At 48.9% G+C, this 20,878-nt stretch overlaps 1 protein-coding gene across 3 annotated transcripts in view; it reads right to left on the bottom strand.

The window, feature by feature from the left end:
• ARHGAP39 (Rho GTPase activating protein 39) overlaps window positions 1-20,878 on the bottom strand; it is a 175,290-nt gene that overhangs the window by 91,133 nt on the left and 63,279 nt on the right. For all 3 annotated transcript variants that reach the window (XM_068933527.1, XM_068933530.1, XM_068933529.1), the window contains exon 2: window positions 682-1,116. In XM_068933527.1, the coding sequence (XP_068789628.1) occupies window positions 682-1,116 (435 nt within the window). The remainder of the gene's footprint in view (window positions 1-681; window positions 1,117-20,878) is intronic.

The raw sequence follows: 20,878 nt of genomic DNA, 5'->3' as shown, positions 1-20,878 counted from the left end.
AGTAATGAACCACCTGATTTGCAGCTTGCAAGCCATAACAGCATGAAACGAAGTCCACAGAGCAGCAACGCAGATGTATTAGTACATCGTTCGCATCCCTATACAACTGGAGCTGAGAAACTGGGCACTGACTCACTGTTCAGTTTGAAGCTTGTCCTAGAAGCTCCACAGACCAATGGAACAACCCTTGGTTGCGGTAGGAATCCTTCTGCCTTGTTAGGGAGATTCAAGGAGGAATTTCATCCAAGGAAATTATTTAAAACTGTGCCACTTTCTTAAAAAAAAAAAAAGGTATTTTCAGAGGCCAAGAAATTACTTGTCCCATGTATCTTTTCGGAAAGCATCTAAGTTGCCCCTAACAAGGAGGAACACCTTTCAAAGGTGCTTATACTTCTTCCTCCTGTTGGTGATTGCTTTACAGATAAGCAATCCCACTCTCTCTGACCTCGTGCAGAGACCCCATTCATAATCTAGCTAGAGGAGCCATCCCTAAAATAGCTTGTCTTGACAAAGATAAAGAGCTGCAGAACAAGAGCTCCAGTTTCTGCTCTTCCATAATAGTGGAAGTGCACTAGAGCATCTGCACTCGCATTGTGCAATTTATTGCAGCTACTCCATCAGTGAGCTTAGTTGCATGTGGCCACGCCTGTGATGTGCTGGCAGAGCCAGCTCTGCTTTTACCTTTCTGTTTCTTCTTTCACCACCGCGTACTGAGCTGACTGACGGCTCAACCTTGTCTGGTCCTGCGCCTTCTCGCTGCCCTCCAGCTCCTGCTCCAAGGAGGAGCTGGTGCTGCCCTCCCTGCTGACATTACTGCTCCTCCCGGGGCTGTTCTCCGTGGAGGCTCGCGGCGACTCCGTGTTCTGCTTCAGGGTCTGCAGCTTGGCCAGAGGAATGATGTCGCAGTTCTGCGGCCGGTGCCACACCGTCCGCTGCGTGGTGGCATTGTAGTAGTAGAAGCGGGAGGTGTTGGGGTCGAAGAGCTCCCACCACTGGTTCTCGTTGGTGCGCTTGATCCGGACCCCAGCAGGTGGGTCCCACACGCACTCCCCCGTGATGAGGTTGGCGTACATGCGCTCCCGCGTTCGAGGCTCTATGATTTCCACCCATTCCAGCCTGAGGGAGAACAAAGAGAGGGAGACTTAAGCGCTTGCAGTGAGCACACACATCATCTAGGAAGGCAGGATGGAGAAGACAGGGGACTCGGGAGGGGACAGACAACACGCGCTTCCTCCCCCATGCATGCTTGCACACTATGAGCCCCACAGCACTATTTACACTAAATGTGTATTTGCAAAGGTCTGCAAACCAGTCCCCACTTTTTAGCTTCCAGGAGAATTCAGCTGATCTGCAAGCCAGCTAAAATACCTTCCTGAGTTACAGTTCACAGCATTTGCACCAGCTCACCGCTTCCGACCGCAAGCCCACCGCGTTTCATAACCTGAGCTCTCCAGGGCACAGACCCGCCTGCAGCTCATTCAGCATCACGTCAGTACTTAAAATAAGTAGTGAAGGGTAGCGTGGAGGCAAGAAACCAGATGGAGAGAAACCAGCCAGAGGCATCAACGTGGAGATGAACTTACTTTCTGTGCAACACAACGCTGCAGCCCTGCGCCGGGGCCCAGACAACCAGGCCTGGCAGCATTTGCTCGTTCAAGAGTTGCAGGTGATGGTTTCAACCCCCCTTCCACCTTCCAGGACACAACTACCAGCCTGCGTGCTCACGAGGCGAGCCGAACGGGGGACAGCCGTCCTCCTTGCAGGTCTAGCCCAGCTCAGGGTGGAGGCACTGGGCTCCCCATGTTGCTCTGACAACACCCCTTGCCTCAGTCTCGATTTCAACACCCATTGCTGAGCAAGCTTGGAGATCTCCGGCGTGCACATCCCACCCCTGGTGCACGCTGGCCAGCTACCACCTTCCCCAAACCGCTCTTCCGGACACACCTCAGTGCGTGGCGACCGGCTCGCGGCAGCACGGAAACCACAGCGTGCATCGACGCCGAAACCCAGCTGGGTCTTGCCATGCTCAGCTGGGCCCTCCTCTGGCTCCGTAGCAAGAGCAGAAGGACCGGCACGCTGCTCCGTGTCCCATGCTTTTACTAAGCGAGGAGTCAGCCTCATGTTGGTCTCTGCACAGGAAATTTAGCTCCCCTCCACAGTTTGGAGCAGAAAAGATGGGTTACCCTGCCATTTCCCCGTTCCCAGGGGAGAGGGTGAGGGAAGGGTGGGCTACCATGAGCCAAACTCACTGGCACAGCTCGGCAGAAGGCAGCGCCATAGAAACACCGCAAAGGGGGATATTTCAATCATAAAGCGGGAAACTGATTTTAGAAATGCAAAAGAGGATTTAAGTAAGTCATAATCCTGACAAACGCTGCAGACAATAGGAGTTAACCCACGTTTCGGATTACCCCAAACAAAGCAGGTGTTACCTTTCGCTAATCCAGACTGTGCTCAAGACTTAAGACAGCTGAACTGCCAATCGCATTTCATTCAAATTCTTAATTTTTGTGAGGGCATATGTGGAAAGATACAAGAGATACTCCTATTAACTAAATATCTCTTGAAATTTGTCCTCGGCTGCATTTACAAGTCAGAATGCTTTTAAAAAAGGTTCAGAAATAGATACAGGAAAAAAGCCTTCAGTGTGCTGCCTAAGCGAAGCTTATCAGACTATGTGGCATTTAAAATTGACATGTTAAGTTTAGTCAGAAAACTGACCGATCATATCTAACCGCCTTTTACTCCGAACGAGTCTCCTGCGGGATTTTCAGAAATGCCTAACTTGCTCAAGTGCTTTTAAAGAAAAGTCCTAGGGGGGCACTTATCTGCCTCAAGGCTGCTGAATACCTCTGAAGGGCTGGCACTATGCCCTTCAGGGCTTCTGGATTGGTAGATCTTGTCTTCCAGCTTGATTCAAATCTCTGAATTGAAAGAAAAGCAACAAGCTTTTCAAGTGCCAAAGGTTACCAGCTTTGGGCAAACAAATCTAAATTAAGAAAACGTATCTCTCTGCTTGACATATAGAAAAAAAGCTGTAGTTAAGGCCTTTCTGCAAAATATAGACTAAAAGAACTGGCACTGGAGGAATAAACCCCAGGCCCCAGGACAGGCTGGGGGCTGACCTGCTGGAAAGTAGCTGTGCCGAGAAGGACCTGGGTGTGCTGGTGGATAACAAGTTAATTGTGAGCCAGCAATGTGCCCCTGTGGCCAAGAAGGCCAAAGGGATCGTGGGCTGCATTAGGCAGAGTGTTGCCAGCAGGTGGAGGGAGGTGATCCTCGGCCTCTCCTCAGCCCTGCGGAGGCCTGCCCTGGAGTACTGTGTCCACTTCTGGGCTCCCCACGACAAGAGAGACATGGCGCTGCTGGAGAGAGTGCAGCGGAGGCCTACAAAGATGGTGAGGGGACTGGAGCATCTCTGCTCTGAAGAGAGGCGGAGAGAGCGGGGCCTCTTTAGCCTGCAGAAGAGAAGCCTGGCAGGCGATCTCCTCCATGTGTACAAGTATCGGAAGGGAGGGTGTCAAGAGCACGGGGCCAGACTCTTCTCCGTGGTGCCCAGCGACAGGACAAGAGGCAACGGGCACAAACGGGAACACAGGAAGCTCCATGGAGAGATGAGGAAAAGCTTCTTGACTGTGAGGGTGCCTGAGCGCTGCAGCAGGTTGCCCAGAGAGCTTGTGGAGTCTCCATCCTTGGAGATGGTCAAAAGCCATCTGGACATAATCCTGGGCAACGTGCTCTAGAGGCACCTGCTTGAGCAGGGGGGTTGGACTAGATGATCCCCAGAGGTCCCTTCCAACCTCAACCATTCTGTGATTCAGAAAAGCGTAAATACATTGCCATACCTTGTCTCATTAGGCAAGACTAAAAGCTAACAAGCATTCTTAATGCAGCATGACAGGGAAGCTGGAGGCCAATTCAAGCTTTGCAGAGTTAAATATTTTCTCTTACATTTCCATAGACTATTGAATGCTTTAATTCCTGTTCAAAGGTGGCCCTCTGATACAGCCATTTTAATTTAAATCAGTTCGGCTCGAGATCAACATCAGTCTTCAGCTTCCAGTTTTAACACTTATCTTTGACCACCTCGGTATAAAATAACCTTCACAGGATAAAGGCAGTAGTTTTAGCAGAGCACCGTATCTACTTACCAGGAAGATACCGTGCCCTCTGTGTCAAAGGAGGAATAAAAATCTTCTATGTGCCCAGTCCAGCAGAGCCCAGAGATACCAGCCACCCCTTTCCCAAGACACAGGGACTCAGCCCAGATCCTTCAAAATTTCCAATCTCAGATCGGAAATTTCTGCCCTACACAGCCCTGCAGCACCTGGACAACCCGTGCATACAGCCGAAAGAGAGCTGGAAGGACACTGGGGTCAGCCCAGGTCCCCTCTATGGTGAAATGAAAGCACGAGAGCTCCACAGCTATCCCAGAGAAGCAAAAATAGTCCCTCGTGGCTTGAAAAAGATGAAGGTCTATTTTGACCCTGCAGAACGAGATCATCATTAAAGTAGCTGGACTAACACCAGACAAGATAAAAGCTTGCAGCACGTTAAGGGAAAAAGTTAGCACGTTAAGAAAATATAAGACCTTTTGTCGTAGAGCCCTTAATCTCCTCTTGGTCTTCACTGTGAATTATCAGGCTAATAACGCTGGCAAGTGTCTGTGCTACAGGTTCTCTCCCTCAACATCATTATTTTCCCTGCCTTTGGAGAAGAAGGATTTTAGCTTTAACAGTTCTCCTTTCTCCCCAGTCTTTTAATTTACTGGGGCTATTAATCAACTTATACAGCTCAATACATCGCATCTTTGTGAAACAACAGATCAATAGCCGAGGGCCACCTCCCGCAGCCATTCGCTTTAGTAGGATTGGCCATGGGCAGCAGAAAGGGCGATGAGCAAAAGACCTCCAAGGAAGGCAGAGATCTGAAAGCAATGACTGCAACACAACTGTATGGTCGGCCTGAAAGTCTGCCAAAACGCACATGTCCCGAGGGGCTGCCTAGGGCCAATTTCTTTTCCTGGGACCAGTCTTGCCTTCTACAAAGCATGAGCTACCTTTCAGTTTTGAATCTCTCTGAAAAGTTGAAAGCTGCTTGGTAACAAAATGCTCCTCTTCCTCCTTCTCCCACAGATGTTTCTCATTTGCCCTTTACTGACTAAAAGCTACACCTTGATCTTATTACTTCTTTTTGCTGAAACAAAAAGCTACCGTAACCATTGCCTGTCCCGAATGGGCTTGCTCTGCTGCATCTCACACCTTTCCGAGTTGGGAAGTATTCCTGTAACCTTTATCATCTATTCCCACTCTTGCTCCTAGTCTTGTGCAAAAACCAGTAAACTTGACCGTGAACTGATACTCATAGCAGAACAGAGAATATGGAGAGCCAGCTCCCGAGGTGACGGGAACCCCCTCCTGCTGCCCAGCAAGCTCAATGCCCACAGCAAAAACGTACCTGCAGCTCTCCTAAATTCCTCCCTGCCGCTGTGAGTCACCCTGGTGGGGCTGTCTCGTTCCAGCCACCGTCTTGAGCTTTCGAAAAAACATCAGTGTTTCATTTTTTCCCCAGAGGCAATGCAAGTGCAAACCTCAGGGCTCGAATTCTGCTTTCTTGAGTATTCGAGCGTTGCTCAGGTGCCTAAAAGGGGGGACACGCACAGCGCTGTCTAGGTGCTCAAACACCTTAGTGGTGAACGCAAGATGACAGCAGGGAGGATTGCAGGTACGTGCGCAACGTGCTGCTGCCAGATGGCAAACGTAGCAGAGCTAGTGTGCAGGCCGAGAGCCGTCTTGGCCCAGGGCTACCGTGATTATTTACTGTATTAGCCAAAAACCACTTCGCTGTATAGCAGGGAAACGGGCTCCAATACCAGACTCAGACCTATCACACCAAAGCAACGTACAGTGCAGTAACCTATATTTCAGTAGGTGCTTGAGCACAGTCCCTGAGACGGTGCACACCTTACCGCTGCTCGGTTAAAGGTATTTATAATTGTCGTATCGCAGCGAAGGGTCCTCCGGGACGCTCAGGTTCGCAGTGTTGCCCGACGAGCCTCCCGCTCGTCCTGAAGGAGAGGTCCCCAGGGCGCCCTCCTTCCCTCCCCACCGCCCAGGAGAGGAGCCCGACTGGTGCTCAGACTGGACATCGGCCTTTTGAGAAGTCCAAAGCCAGCTGAGACGAGCCCAGCCCGCGCGGGCCCGTCTTAACTTGACGGCATTTGTCGAAAGGCCGCAGCGAGCAACCGAACTTCAAGTCTGATTTTTCTTTTTAAGGAGAGCGTCCGCGCTCTGAGCTTTCATAGGAGCGATTCGGCCTCGCAGCAGTGACGCTGCCCGTCCTCTCCTCCGCTGAAGAGGAGTGAGTACGGGATCAGAGACGTGCGGAGGAAGCCGGAAGAGGACAAACGCCCGCGTTGCCTCGTTGCTGTAGAAACACGGCCGCCGGCGAGCTGCAAGGACGTCTTGCTGGTCGGGTCCTCAGGCCTCCCGTTCCAGCTATTTTCGACACGCGCTCTATCGGGTTACTCGTCGGGGCCCCAGCGGCTGCATATTCAGCGCACGACAGTGCCATCTCCTAGGAAACGCCGTTTTGGTCACAGCAACGTCAGGAGACACCGAAGCAACGCGCAGCGATGCTCGCGGGGCCGCGCTGGAGGGCTCTCGGGCGCTGCCCCGCTGCCCGAGCCCCCGGGGCCGTCGCAGGGCCCCGCAGAGCGGCGTTCGCCCGGCGGGACCCTCCTTGCCCCTGCGAAGCTCGGGCTGCGGCGTTCGGCGGCGGGGCGTAGAAATGACCCCAAGGTGTGGAGACCGCCAAGCGCTGCACTGCCACTAGCGCCGGACGCTCACGCGGCGTGATATAAACTGGGTTTCAGAGAGCCAAGGATTCACACTGGTGGGTTAACGCGGCCTGAGAGAGCGAGGAATCAACTCGGGTTTTGCTTGCTAACGGACCCACCGCTCGATACTGCTCGTGCCTTGTCCAGACGTTATTTCAGAAAGCTTTTTTCCCTATCCCTCCTGACACTGCAGCAATTATGCATCGAGCCAATCCAATTACTGGAAGCTTACATTTCAAAGTATTTTACACGTAAAATGACTTGAAATGTATTGATAACTACGGTTACAAGGGGAAAAAATAGCAACGCAAGCATCTTTCCCTATCAGAGAGTAATGGGGTCAGGAGTCTCCATTGATTCTACGTGCACATGTCTCGTTGGGAAGGAAATGGCCCGCAGCAACAGCCTTAACGTTTAACTCAAGGGTAAAGAAGCTAGTTTCTGTTTTGAACAGGTCAATTTTTTGAGCAGACTCCATTTACAAGTACCATTTCCCCCCAGCAGACCGTCACATGTTCGTCTGTCACCCAACAGACCGCTCACCACTCCTCCAACAACACCACCCCTCCGACCAGGAGTAGCTACACTCGGAAGGATTAAGCGGTGTCAGCTTCACCCAGCATCGGAGACTAAGACGATGCCCATACCAATCTCATTCCCATCCTTGGACTTGAAAAAAAAATAATAAAAAAACCCCCCTCATACTATGTTGGTTCAATTCTCAAACACTGATTCTGAGCGGGACAATTTGGTTTATTATGCACATGTTATTTTACAGGAATGTTTTATTAAAAAAAAAAAAATGGTTTTAGCTGCCGGAAAAATGTGGTCCCTGGGTGTCAAACCCTAGAAAGCACAAGCTAATGAATACGGGAAAGGAACAGATATAGAATTGCTGAGCATCAGCAGGAAAACAGTATTAACTTTGGGCAGAGAACAGCTAGCAGAATATCAAAGTGTTTGGGAGCTAGGGCTTGTTTCTGCACTAGTAATTTCAGTGCCAACGAGCATCTTTACAAAAATACATCATTAAACTGAAAGGTATAATAGTTCTTCACTAACTGCCCTGACAGATGCACGGAGCTTAAAAAATCAGCGTAGGCTACCAAAGGCACAGACAGAGCTTTTCACCAGGGTAGCTGGAGCTGGCGAAAAAGCTTCGAGTAGGATGGAGCTCCCAGAAAACTCCAGTCTTTCCCAGCAAGCGGGAGTTACCTGCTTACAACGCAGCCACGGGCGCGTGTTAAGTGGGAGCGTATTACCTGGGGCGGCAGCACACCTTGGCAGCCACGCCAATGGATGAGTCCCCAGAAGGGACACGTTCCCCCCGAAACAACCACGGTGTAGCTTGACTCTAGGCACCTGGTATCCGTCCCACCACAGCAACGCTCCTTGGGCAAGGCTGCTCTGTGACAGTCGCAAAATAATTCGAGTGCCCCCCACTCTTGCAGGGGACCACGCTAAACCACATGCCTGTGCATATGCAGGGGGTTAAAAGAGCAGTTACCGTAGCTCCGCTGACAGGTAGTAATTTAAGCGTGTCTAAGCCCAGAATGCACAGCTCTTGGGAAGTGACCAAATTTTCGGTGCTGTGAAATCAGCCATCAGTTGCTCAAGAAACCACTGCTAAGGGTACCTCTGTACCATGTGAAAGGGGGAGCTCTAATCGAGGTCTTTCAAACTCAATTAACTATTTCCCCTGCTTTTTTTTTAAAAAAAAAAACTTACTAAGCCTGTCAAAGTAGCAACTTCCATCCTTTGAGTTTCTCCCAGCTTCACTTCCCCCAACAATCTTTCATCTTTTTGCTAGGTTCTTGTTGCATCCTCAATAGGTTTCTCTTCTGGGCTCTTTTCCTCACAACTGCTTCTCCCTTTCTTTATTCCATGCAGGCTTGCTGCAGACCACTGCACGCACATCAGAGGTGAGAATCACAGTTTTGCAAGATCTAGAAGATCTCTGGATGATCTACCTTTGCTAGAAGTCAGAAACACACCAGAAAACGTCATAATTTCCTCATTCTACAAAGGCAGATAGGAAACTCACTACTTTCTTTGCTGTTAGTATTAAAAACAAGGAATACGGACCCTTGTAACCCTTCAGCTTACCTCAATGCATCCTACACTTTCGACTCAGACATTCAGAGAGACGCAAATCTACCCTAGGACAGAGAGGCCTGAGTATCAAACACAGAATAGTGCTTTCTTTTCTAAACCGTTGAGTTTAAGACAGCAACTGCCCCAGCACCTCTAACGAGAGCAGGCGCTAACATGATAGGCCATAGGATCTAAGAGAAAAGCGTGGCCTCCAACAGCACCGCTCTTTCATGTGAGCAAGATGCAGGAGCCGTAAGCGATGCCAGCACAGAGTCTAACCTCTGCCCATCTCCAGGAACCATTTGCCCACCAGCGAGATCTAGGTGGATCCACGCTCTGCGGGTCTCAGTGCACAGACACCAGCCTGTGACCCTAGGAAAACTTACGGCTGTTTAGAGAGTCCACAAAACTATCACCCGATGCTCCTGCTCGCTCGGTTGCTTGCACCTTCCCCTCTGCACAAGCTTGTGCGCAGCCGTGCAGAGGAGTGAACCAGGGAGGATGGGCTGGATCTGCTCCCCTACTCCCTGGTCAAGTATTGACGGGATCCAGCACTCGCTGCACGTGGGACATAAAGCTTCATTGTAAGGTCGTGCAATGAAAGGGCTCAAAAGACACCTGTTTGCTCCCCTGTCCCCATTCCCCAGGATCACCCCGTCACTCCTCAGGCCTCTATCAACTGCTAAGTGCAATGCAGTCTCTGGATCACTCTAAACACCAGCCTTTAAAACTGCTAAGCAGCACAGGGAGAAAACTCTCTGAAAAAACATCCAGAGAAGTGCTTTGTGTTTGCTTGGCCTTAGGAGCATCTTCTCTTCACAAATAAGCTGCTTCTGTTAACGATGCTTTTGCAGTTTTTGGAAAAACAATACCAACTGGCCACGGCCTGTGTAAAAAATAGGGTTCTTGTTGCTTTTTCATGCTAATAAGTTCACTGAAGTCTTATCATCCCCGGAAATCATGAACGCATTAGCCAGCAGGAGAGCCTCACAGCTAACATCGCTGCTGTGTTTGCCTGCCAATTCCTACCAAATGGAAGTTTTGCTTCTCTGTTTTGAGCCGTAAGGTCCAGGATCCCACTCGCCTTGGAACGCAGTCCCTGCCTCATCGCGACGGAGCCTGCAGTGCAAGCAGACCACCCGCTGCCCGCAAAAACAATGCTTATTAACTTCTCCTGACAGCCTCATAATATGCGCCATGCCGTAATACTATTCCTGGTGACTGGCACTGCGAGAGTTATATAACGTCTAATCTTCACAGCATAAGCCTGGTAACCTTCCCCTGACATTGCAACGGAAGTCAAATCCCTTTCCCGTCAAAGGAACACAGCATTAACGCACGCAGTGGATGGCTCCTGCCTGCTCTAGCAGGCTTTTGCTTGTTGGTTTTTATTTGAAAGAGATGAGCAAAGACTCAGGCCAATATACAACAGATTCGCTTTGATATACAAGTTTAGTATTTCCTAAGGTGGCTTTAGAGTTCAATCTCTGCCTTGTCAGCACTCTCGCCCTTGCTGAAATTGCTGCAGATACCGACATGTCAGAACAGAGCAGAGGTCTTTGTCTTCTCCCACTGTCCCGAAATAGCTATTGCCTAGCAGGGGATGCAGTGCTGCTGGCAGTCACGTGCTAGATTTCTTTCCAGATCTTTATGAGTCAAGTTTTAGGGGATTTATGTAGATACACGTAGTTACAGATCAAGGCCAGGAGCAGCCAGAGTATCAGGTTGGGTGTTGAGTTCTGATCCGGTCTGGCATTTCCCCGCCGTCTCCCCCACGTGCTTACGGGGAGGTCGCTATTGCAACTGCAGAGCAGCTCTCTCGTTTATAAAGAAGTACGAGGCTTGTACACAGCTCTGAGAACATTACCAATGCCAAAAGAGCATTCTGATCTTAGCATTACGCTTGCTATTTTGTTACGCATTACCCACAGCTATGCCCGGAGCAGGGAGCACGGACACGAAGCTCTGCAGGTCCCTCAGCTCCTGTAACGGGTCCTGGGAGAACCGAACCCACCGACTGTTTTGGCTCTGCTTCAGGAGAGGCAGGGTTCTGGCCGGAGCGTTTCCTCTTGAGTCCTTCCCTGTCTAAGGCTACCCACTGAGCTACAGCAGCCTGAAATATCTTCAAGCTATGTGTCAGCACTGACACAGATTTAAAAAAAAAATACAGGAGATATGCAACTAACCATTTGCTAGGAAACCCAAGAGGTATGCCAGTTCATTGGCATCCTAACATGTGGCCTAGTTCAGGGGTAGACTAAGCCTGACCCTCGACATCCAGAGATTTCGCCTAGTCCAAAAGGCAGCAGCGTAACCTACATGGTAAAGTTCGAAGTGATGCAGAAACGGTTGATAAGTACAGCTAAAGATGACTGTTCTCACCTTATCTGCTTTAGGCATGTAACAAGATCAAGAATGCTGTACTGTTTGCTTCACGGAATCAAAACGCTGTTTTGGATGACTGATCTTTGTTTAAAAAAGAATCAATTACACAGAAACTGTTTCCTAAAGTTATAGCTTTGGTACCTCAGAGGCGGCTTTCAGAAAGGAAGTGAGTTTTCCAGGAGATCAGTCCTCACAATATAATCAGTAAAGCTCAAAATGTCAAACTTTTTGCATGCAGCCAGGCCCTTGAGCGTTTACTGACTGCTCATAGCATTTCCTGGTTAAAGTCATATTCTTTTGCATAAAAAAAAACATTTCCAGCTAATCTGAGTAGGCGGGACACAAAGGAACCATGGAAAAGATTATAAAAGCAAAGCACTGAAAATTCCAAGCTAATGTATGAAACCCGGAAAAGCAGGCAAGGACTGAGACCAAATGTAAGGCTCTGATTGAGGTGCAGGGCTCACTGCTGGCTGCTACGGTGTGTTGAAGTCTATCACAAGGACTCAGGAGCTCCTATGGGAGGGGGCTCCTGTAATCTCAGGCTAACTGTATCACTGACAGTTGTGACCAGACAACATGGTCCCAGTCACAGCATCACTGCTCTATCGCCAGTGGTACCCCAGTTTGTAGGACAAAGACTGGTGGCAACTCTTCTCCTTTAGACTTCCCTGGGGGAAGTCTCTCCTAGCCTCCCAGCAGATCACTGGAAGCAGGACACCCAGCAACTAAGGAAAGACCCTCACTAGAAATCAAGTCACCTTGCCCAATAGCATTAGTTTAACTAAGTCTTCTCATCATGGGTTTGCAGCTGGTGATATTTAGGAATATTTTCTCCATAGTCTTCCTGTACCACTCTGACTAACCATGTGTATGTCCTTACACAAGAATGAGGACCCAAACCAGAGTCTCCTCTGAGGCTTTATACCACTTGCCAAGAGAGTATTTGCCCATTCAGCTCTTGCCAGCGCATTTCAAACATCCCTTGTCCATCATCTCATTGTGTCACCAGTCACCACCATTACTGAAGTCAATTGAGTTAAAGCCCCGGGTAGTCACAGTTTGAGGGACGTTTGAGGGATGCCACCTCTCGCATTAAAAAAATTAAATAACAAGAAGGGGTACAAACACACATGGTATTTGATAATGCTCTTCCCTACCACTTATTTACCATAATCTTTTAGATTAGATTACGAGCTTCAGGGGGAAACATTAAGGAAGTCTTCTGTACAAGCGTCAGATCCTATTGTACTCAAAGGATCCCCAGACATTTTGTATTTATTAGACTGGAAGGCAGCTTGCTTTTAATTTTTTTAGAGTCAGATTTGAGCTACACTGAGCATGCAGATCTGCCCCCAAGATAACAGAGTATTTCATTACTATGTTCCCGGATAACTTTTGGCTCTTCAGGGGCCTTTCTGCTGTAATCGTCATATTCGGTCTCCTAGACACCTGGGCAGAACGGCTCCAAATTACTTCTTGCCTTTTGGAGAGTGCCAGAAGGTACATCCAGAAGTCTGGAGACTCACTGAGAAGCACCCCACCTTCCATCACAAACACACCCACACACCCATCCACACACTCACCCTTCAGCTTTGGAGGAAGCTTTAAGCGATTAGTGCCACGAGGGAGGCTCAGCTATAAGGAGCGCTCTGAGCCACCCCGAGCTTCCAGCAATTTAGCGTCCTGCTTTGGCTTCCCAGCCCAGCGCTGTTCTTCCTCCTCCTCCTCTCACACTACCTGTGCTTTCAGCTCTAGTGACAAATAGTCCCTGTGACCAGATGAGTACGGCTGAATCATGCTGCAGAAGCAACTCCTAAGGAAATTAATCTTCCCACTGAGGGTGACACGGTGAGTCCCGGTTGGAGAGGCTCTCCAGCCCTCTCCCTGCAGAGCTGTGGGGCTGCAGGTATGAGGAGGAGAGCTCGGGGTGCTCCTCAAGCAGAGGGACGCGATGGATTATACCTGTTCATGCTCCCACCGCCACAAACCCTAGGTCCCTCAAACCTCCAGCAAGCTACACGCTATTGCTGGAGAATTACTGCCCTAGAAGATGCTTCTGGGTCCCAAAATAGAGCGATCAATGTCTGAGAAAGATGTGAAAGAGACAGGATGAAACTCTTGCCCCCAGGCTCATAAGTCTAACTTGGTACCTACAGCTTTCGCTTCTAGTAGGAAACTGAACAAAATGATGTTTCAGAAAGAAATGTAACTTCAGTTCTCCACCCACAGATGCGCTGGAGGAAGAGAGCACACTGCAAGATAGGGCCACAGTACAAAAATGTATAAATAACTTTTTAGAGTTGCACAACAACCACCTACTCTGTTCGGAAATTAAAACAAAAAACAAAATCATACTCCGTCTCTGGCAGGGCGGTTCAAGCCATGGCAACTTGCACTAGAAAAGCGACCAGGAAAACAAGCCCAAATAAGTGCTCCTCAGTGAGCCCAGACTTCAACTTAAACTGGCGCTTTCAAAGGAGAAAGGCAAGTGCCCCCAGGACTGCAGCCTCTCCAATGTTAAGACGACTGATAAGGGAGCAGTGTGATAAAAGTGCAGAATTCTGGGCTCTCGGTTGGCAGCAACATCCACGCACTAACGTTATCTTTGTATGAAACCGCACTGCCAGGACAACGAGACGCGCTGTGCTAGAGACCTCCCGACCGACGGCTCCCACCGCAGCCCTAAGACCCGCGTTGCAGCAAGGAAATGGCACGCGAGAGGCGTTGTCCGACTGTGCGGGATGTGTACGGCTGCCTCGCACGAATGGGAGGCAGCAGCTCTCAGGCTGGGACCTAGAACGGGTCCAGGAAGGGGAGCAGGACATGAAAAGCTCTGGGTGATATCCTATGCGAACAGGCTGCTGTATCATACCAGCCATCTCCCTTGCCATTCATGGGCAGAACAGCCTGGTGACAGCTACAGCATTTGCATGAAAAACTGTGGGGTATTTCAGTTGTGTTAAGGGAATTTGGCAGCTGAAAACAAGAGGCAGGATCACGTGGATTGCTTGGCTCTCTGCAAATCGCCAGCAAGTCAGATTGGGAAGATGCTGTTTCAGACACCCCTGCTCACACAGCTGCTCTGGAAGAGGTAGGCGCAAGCAGGGTGGTACAGCAGAGCCTACAGTGTCTGCACTACACTTCCTTTAAGTCAATGGCTATGCTTCATTTTCTGTAGATCCCAACACGGGATTTGCAACTCCAGAGTCACTTGCAAGCTAAATTACATACACTAAGTAATTCCTGGCCCTGGATAAACTGGGGCAACTTGCTGCTGGCAGTTCCCTTGTAATGCTTTCTGAGAAAGCTCCCAAGCCACTTGCTCCTAACGAGACCATCTCTTCTTCAGCACTTCCAGAAGCCAAGCCATGGGACAGTAATTTTGCATAGGATCAAGCCTCCCAGCCCTCCCTGCCAGTTTGATACTGGTAACTGCAGCTGTTGGCAGCTCCTTCATTTTCTAACAGGCTGCAGAAAGAGATATCCGGATAACCTGAAACACCACTTTTAAATATTAATATTACAATCACTATGGGAACTGCAGAGTTCCTGCGTACGGCTTTGCCTCTTTGCTCAAGCAACGGAGGACCAGGACGAAAGAAATTAGTCTTCCCTCATCATGGGCCAGCGCTGAGAAAAAGCTTATAAAACACACAGAATCCAATGCAAGGAACAAACCTAAGTTTTGCCATTTATTCAAGATTTACTGCTAATGCTGCACATCTGCTTCATGGGCAGAGGCTGCCCTGCCCATCACCAGCAGAGGAGGGAACATGTATATCCCTCGGATCAAGTATTGTGGTAGTTGATCCCACCAGTGACTCTCTGCAGCTGAGGCCAAAGAAAGAGCTCTGACGTTTTCCAGTTTCTGATGAACCAAACACCATCTCAAAATTCCCAAACTAGAAGAAAAAAAAAAAGGCCTGCTGGAATGTCCCAGCTCCACTGGGAATCAAAGGCACTAAGATTTGGGCCAAGATTCAGCATAGGAGACCTCAGGCTTAGCAACAAGGAACTAAAAAAGGCAGTCCCTAAAAAAGGCAGCAGGCTGCCCCACAAGTATTTCTGCTTAGAGACACTCCCCCAGAGGTTTCCCAGGCTCTTTGCTTTTGAGTCTAGATAAAGCAGTATATAATATCATCTTGTTTTATCCCACTGACTGATCTAACCTCACCGCTCGCTCCAACCAGTGCTAACACAACTTTGCTAGATGAATCCAAGCTGTCTCCTGAACCTTGGTCTCTCTTTCAGACCAAATACTTTGCTATATATACAACAAACATGTCCTGTTAGCAAGATAAGAGTAGGAAGTTTCCATTTCTATCTTCTCGCTGTTCCCATAGAAACTAAACTAAACTAAATGGAGACAGTAAAAGAAAATTAAAGCTTCAGCAAAGGAATTCCACTAGGAATTGGTGTGTGAGCGGGTGTGTGTTGGACGTGGGGGAAAAAGAAACAGCCAAAGATAAGGCCATAGTAGAAAGACTAAATTCAGATATGAGGGATGCGCCCACATTAAAGTCTGTCTTTATTGGGAATAATACTGAATTTATAAGCTATGCCAAACAGATGTCAGAAAAAAAAGCTTTAAAACTTCATAGATGAAATGAATAGCAATAAACCGATATCCAGTTGTGAGTTTATGTTCCCCATACTACAGTGGTAACGAGGTGCTCAGAGTCAGCGCAGATTCCTGAAGTGCTGCCCTGTTGCCACCTTTCCTATCTCAAGTGCTAGGAATTACTGGAAAGGAGTAACAGGACAGAAGCCATGTCACTGTGCAAGTCCGTTGAGTGCTCACATCTTGAATGCTTGTGCCACTGTAGTCATCTCACTTAAAAATACATGCTAGACCTAGGAAAAGCTACAGAGAAGGGCGTCCAGGACAGTCGGGAATGCGGAAGTCCCGAAGGAGAGTAAAGTATAGCTCAAGACTTTTCCAGATTGGCAAAGACTGCTGAAAGTACAGTTTCCCATCACACCTAATTTGGAGTAACTCTGGGTATCACTCCTCTGGCCCCAAATTCCCACCACTTTCCTTGCATCGGATGGACATATCTGCAGCAGAGTACCGAGCTGATCTAACGCCATGCAGCACCCAACACGCTCAAAGAGGAGTTCTCCCCTCAGATCAACAGCCCTACAAACGGATTCACTCCGCAGCCACAATCAGCAGATTTAACGCAAAGAGGGGAAGGTGTACGCAGCCAGGGCCAGCCTGGCTCTCCCGTCAGCACTGCTTTAGCTGCCCTGACAGACTGCACTCGGAAAGCAGAAAAAGAGTAATGCAAAGACGGGGAATAGGAAACAATTATTCATTTTCTCAGGATGCATTTTATTGGTTGCTCTGTAGTTATCAGGCAGTAGGTTTAAAGGACAACTAAAGGAAATTACTTTTCATAGCACATAATTAAACTGCGGAATTTTTTCAGCAATGAAGCCAAGAAACATAAATAGGTCCAAAAAAGAAGTAGACAAGTTCAAGGAGGACAAGCCCACTGGTAGCTATTAAATAGCCTATTCCAGATGTAGCCTCCAAGGTTAGGAAATCCCCAAGCTGCTGAGTGCCAGAAGCAGCAAGGTACTCGGGGAAAGAGTCATTCTGCTTTGCCCTTGACATTTGGCTTGTGTGTCTTTTGGTGCTATTGCCACAGCAGGACACCAGGATATGGAGGAAGGCGTGGTTTTGCCACGCAGTTACGTTGATGGTAGGCGGTAAGGGAGAGACGGAGGCAAGATGGGTTAGGGCTGCCAGCTTAATCCATTTCAGAGGGAGAGGAACCACTTACATTGGACAGGTGGGGGAAATTACTAGGGCAGAGTCTTGTGGAAGACCGAGAAGCAGCCCAAGTCTCATTTGGGATCCTGAAGGACCAGTTCTCCTTCCTGGGATTTCCAAAGAGAGCTTGGCCCATTCGGGAGAGGCAGCTGGCAAGCGGCACAGGTGCTTGCCCTGCTCCAAGGGAGCACGGCAGGGACTCACTGACTCGTTCAGGTGCTTTGAGACTCTCATGATATCCTGACGTTCAACATGAACACCCTTATGGGCCAGAAAAGAAGCCCCCAGCACGAAACCCATCACACTTGGACCATTTCTGCTCTCGCCGGTGAGGATTTCGGGCCAAAGTGTTTCTCTTCATAGCTCACACCTCAGAATTAACATTAATACCTTTTTAGTTGCACCCTATATTTTTTCCAGCAGCTGAGAGCTTTCTGGACTACCTCCAGAGGAGGAACTTGGGAGTGGTGCCGCCAACGGGGATGACCAGCAGCATCCCTTCCTGGGGTAGACTTTGCAGGACAGGAGCCTTCCCAGCAGCACTGAAGCAGGATGGAGCTCTCCTCCCTTCCCACCATCCAGCGGCCCGTTTTACATCGATGACTTTGGACTCATTAACATTGCTTCTAGCCTGGAGGACACAGGGATAAGACACCAGCTCGCACGCAAAAACCCCACAGCTTCAAAGGACAGCTTCAGAGAAAGGATAGGATGCATCCGATTTCCTTCCCTCTTATCAGAGCCAGTTTGGCCGCCTTCTGGCGAGTCCCGATGCTCCCAATCCAAACTTCACAGCCCGAGCGTTAGCTATGCATTATCTCCTTTAAACTCCAAAAAGTCTAGAAAGCTGCCAGAAAGCAGATAACACAAATAGACAGAGATGAATCAAGTATCTGCATGAAAGCAGCAAATTTGCAGGGCTGACCTCAGGCTTCTCAAAGCAGCTCAGAATTTTAGCCCAAGGCTTATGGGATCCTATATCTGTCAACACACCAGCTAATAACTTTCTAGCCTGTTGGCCTGTTTCAACCAAATTTGAGAGGTCAAGTTCGTGAAGATAGCAATTTTTAACACGTTGTGTTGAAAGACAGCAGAGAGTGGATGAGTGCAGAAGGACCCAAACGATCGCCTTGCTGAGAACTGGAGAGCTCAGCCCAAGTCTCAAACGAGTCATTCACCAAGCCATTTGCTGCCAATGCCCATTCGTGGACTCAAGTGGCAGAGAGAGCTGAAAGGCACCACGGGACGAGCTGGAGAGGCAAGGAGCAGGTGGCGCTACCCAGAGAAGGTGGTGGAGAGGAACAAGAGGGGCTGGGGGGACACGGGATATGCATGGCGAGAAGCTTCTGCTTCTGCCCCCTGCAATTCGGCAGAAATGCCAGCATGGAGAGCAACCAGGTACGCAGCAAGCATGTCCTCCAGAGGCAGCTAAGATCACTTCCCAAAAGTGATCAAGTGTTACTTTGTAAAAATTTTTTATTTAACGAAGGGAGCCTGCATTTCCATTCATTGCTAAGCCTTCACTGAGTATCCGCGAGATACCAGCCTAGGACAACAGCTTTATTGTGAAGTATCCAACATGCATTTTTTTAAAAATATCTCTAAGACCACATGTGCTTCCAGCCAAACTGGATCCTTGTCCAATCAGCAATCCATGTTACGATGACTTTTCTTAATACCCGCTCTAGTCATCCAGCAATAGGCCACAGCGCTTGGGCAGAGCTGGTTTTGCATGGCGGCTCTCACCAAGTGGCAGAGGTGAGCCCAGGGGGCTGCAGCTTGGAGCTGCATGTTCTGGCACCATCGGAACAGATGGTTCCCACCTTGAAGACGGATCGTTTCGGATGGTGCCTTCATCTGTGCTGGCACTGTTAGAACATGCCATATGTGTCTCCCCAAATCAGGCCTAGACATCAGTACAACTTTAATGTCAGTGTTGTATTCACAAACCCAAATTTTCAGTACTGAAGTTTCTAAAAATTAAACTGACTGAAGATTAACTGAACGCTGGGACTTGCCAACACTGATTCTAATGCTTCTTAAAAAAAAAAAATCTTATTTTGCTTTTCCAGTCAAAATCTTCTGAAGAAAGATGATTAGCATGTTATTAATAGCAATAATCTCTTTGCAATATTGGAAGTGTGAAATATTGAGTGGAATGCTTTAAACCTTGAGCTATTCACCAGAAGCCTATGAGCAGGCAACAACCTGCAACAATTCAAGAAAAATCAGAAGTGATCAGAATTGAAGGAAGAAACTTACTGCACAGACAAAAACATTTCCACCCGAAAGGAATCCTGCAAACCTCAAGAGCCAACGTTTAATTTCTGAGATCTTGAAAACAAGTACCTCGGAGGCCATACATCAGATACCACCAAGCTGAGCTCCCAGCCAGTAAAGTCTATAAAAATATTGGCAGGCATTTTATTTTTTCCCAAATTCCCCGTGGCTGGGCGCCCACTGCACTGTTTCCCTTGCAGAAAGCTGAACACAGGCAGAACACAAGTATGTTAAATTCAACGTATGGCCGCAGCTGCGCGCTGCCGTTTCGGGGACAGGCCCCAGGGCGCAGAGGAGCCGACCCTCACGCCCTGCACGATCCACAGCGGCAGCAGAGGGGAGAGCTGCGTGTCTTGATTTGTGGCCAGATCTTCTCTTTGGAAGCATCACGGCGCTGCTGTATTCGCCTCGACCACATTACCCCAGTTCAGGTCAGCTGAGTCTTTTCTTCCTGCCCATTTGCATTGTGTACTCCAATACTGTGTTTTCTAAAAAAAATGTTAAGCCTCAATCCTGAAGCACATACTTTAAAGCTCTAACACCCCTAGTTGCAAGTTGTTCTTTTTACGGGGGAGAAAAGCCCTGCTTCAAAGCCAAATAGGGACAAGCTCCAAGATGGGCAGGACAACGTGGATTGGGTCCCGCCACCCTTAAACTCCGACAGGAGACAGGCAGGAGGCAGCTCTGGGAATGGCAGGGTCCACTTCCCTAAAGGGGGAAAGAACGTATTTTGGAAAAACAGCATTACGGGGAGTGGAAGAGCTCTTGCCTTGGCAGCGGGCCACGAACCGGCGGCAGCGAAGGGAGAGGAGCAGACGAGGATTCCCGCACGCCAGCTCACGGCTGCCAACTTCTGACCCTAGTAACCAAGCCGGTCCAGCCTGCTGCGAAGGCACCAGGCAGTACTTGAAGTACTTTTTAAGTTGTTCACAAGAAAAACTTGCCTCCGTGCAGTTGTAATTTCAATTTGCCCTAATCCTGAAGCTCCAAGGCTTAATTTACTGCTTCTAAAATGAAACAAGGCAAAACATATACGGAAAAAGGCCCAAGTGTGGAGGGGAATAGGGAGTAACTGCTATTCCATCGTCAAGAAAGGCAGCGAGTCATACTACAGAAGACAGACAGGCCACAAGGACAGTGTGACAGACCTTAACTGAGCAGGAACAGTTATCGACTAACTTCAACATATGCCTAAACTGCCCAGTATGCTGTACGGCATAGCACAGCAAAGCTAGCACAGTGCAAAGAGCAAGCGGCCCAAAGTTATCCGGCTTGGGAACGAGCAGCAAGGGGACAAAAGTTCCATCAAAACAGTGAAACTTCCCACCCCGCTGAGTCACTTTCTCTTTGCTAATTCAAGCAATACTCAGAGCAAAAAGTTAATACCATTACCATTTTTCAGCTTTCACTTTGAGAAGTTAGAGCAGACCGCAGCACACAGCTGCAAGCTAATAAATACACACCCTCAAACGTTTTACTTGCAGCTGTGATACATCAGG

The sequence above is a fragment of the Struthio camelus genome, chromosome 2 (genome assembly GCF_040807025.1).
Source record: "Struthio camelus isolate bStrCam1 chromosome 2, bStrCam1.hap1, whole genome shotgun sequence".
Classification (NCBI taxonomy): Eukaryota; Metazoa; Chordata; class Aves; order Struthioniformes; family Struthionidae; genus Struthio; species Struthio camelus.
The sequence above is the reverse complement of the archived record's forward strand: the minus strand, read 5'-3'. Positions and strand labels throughout refer to the sequence as shown.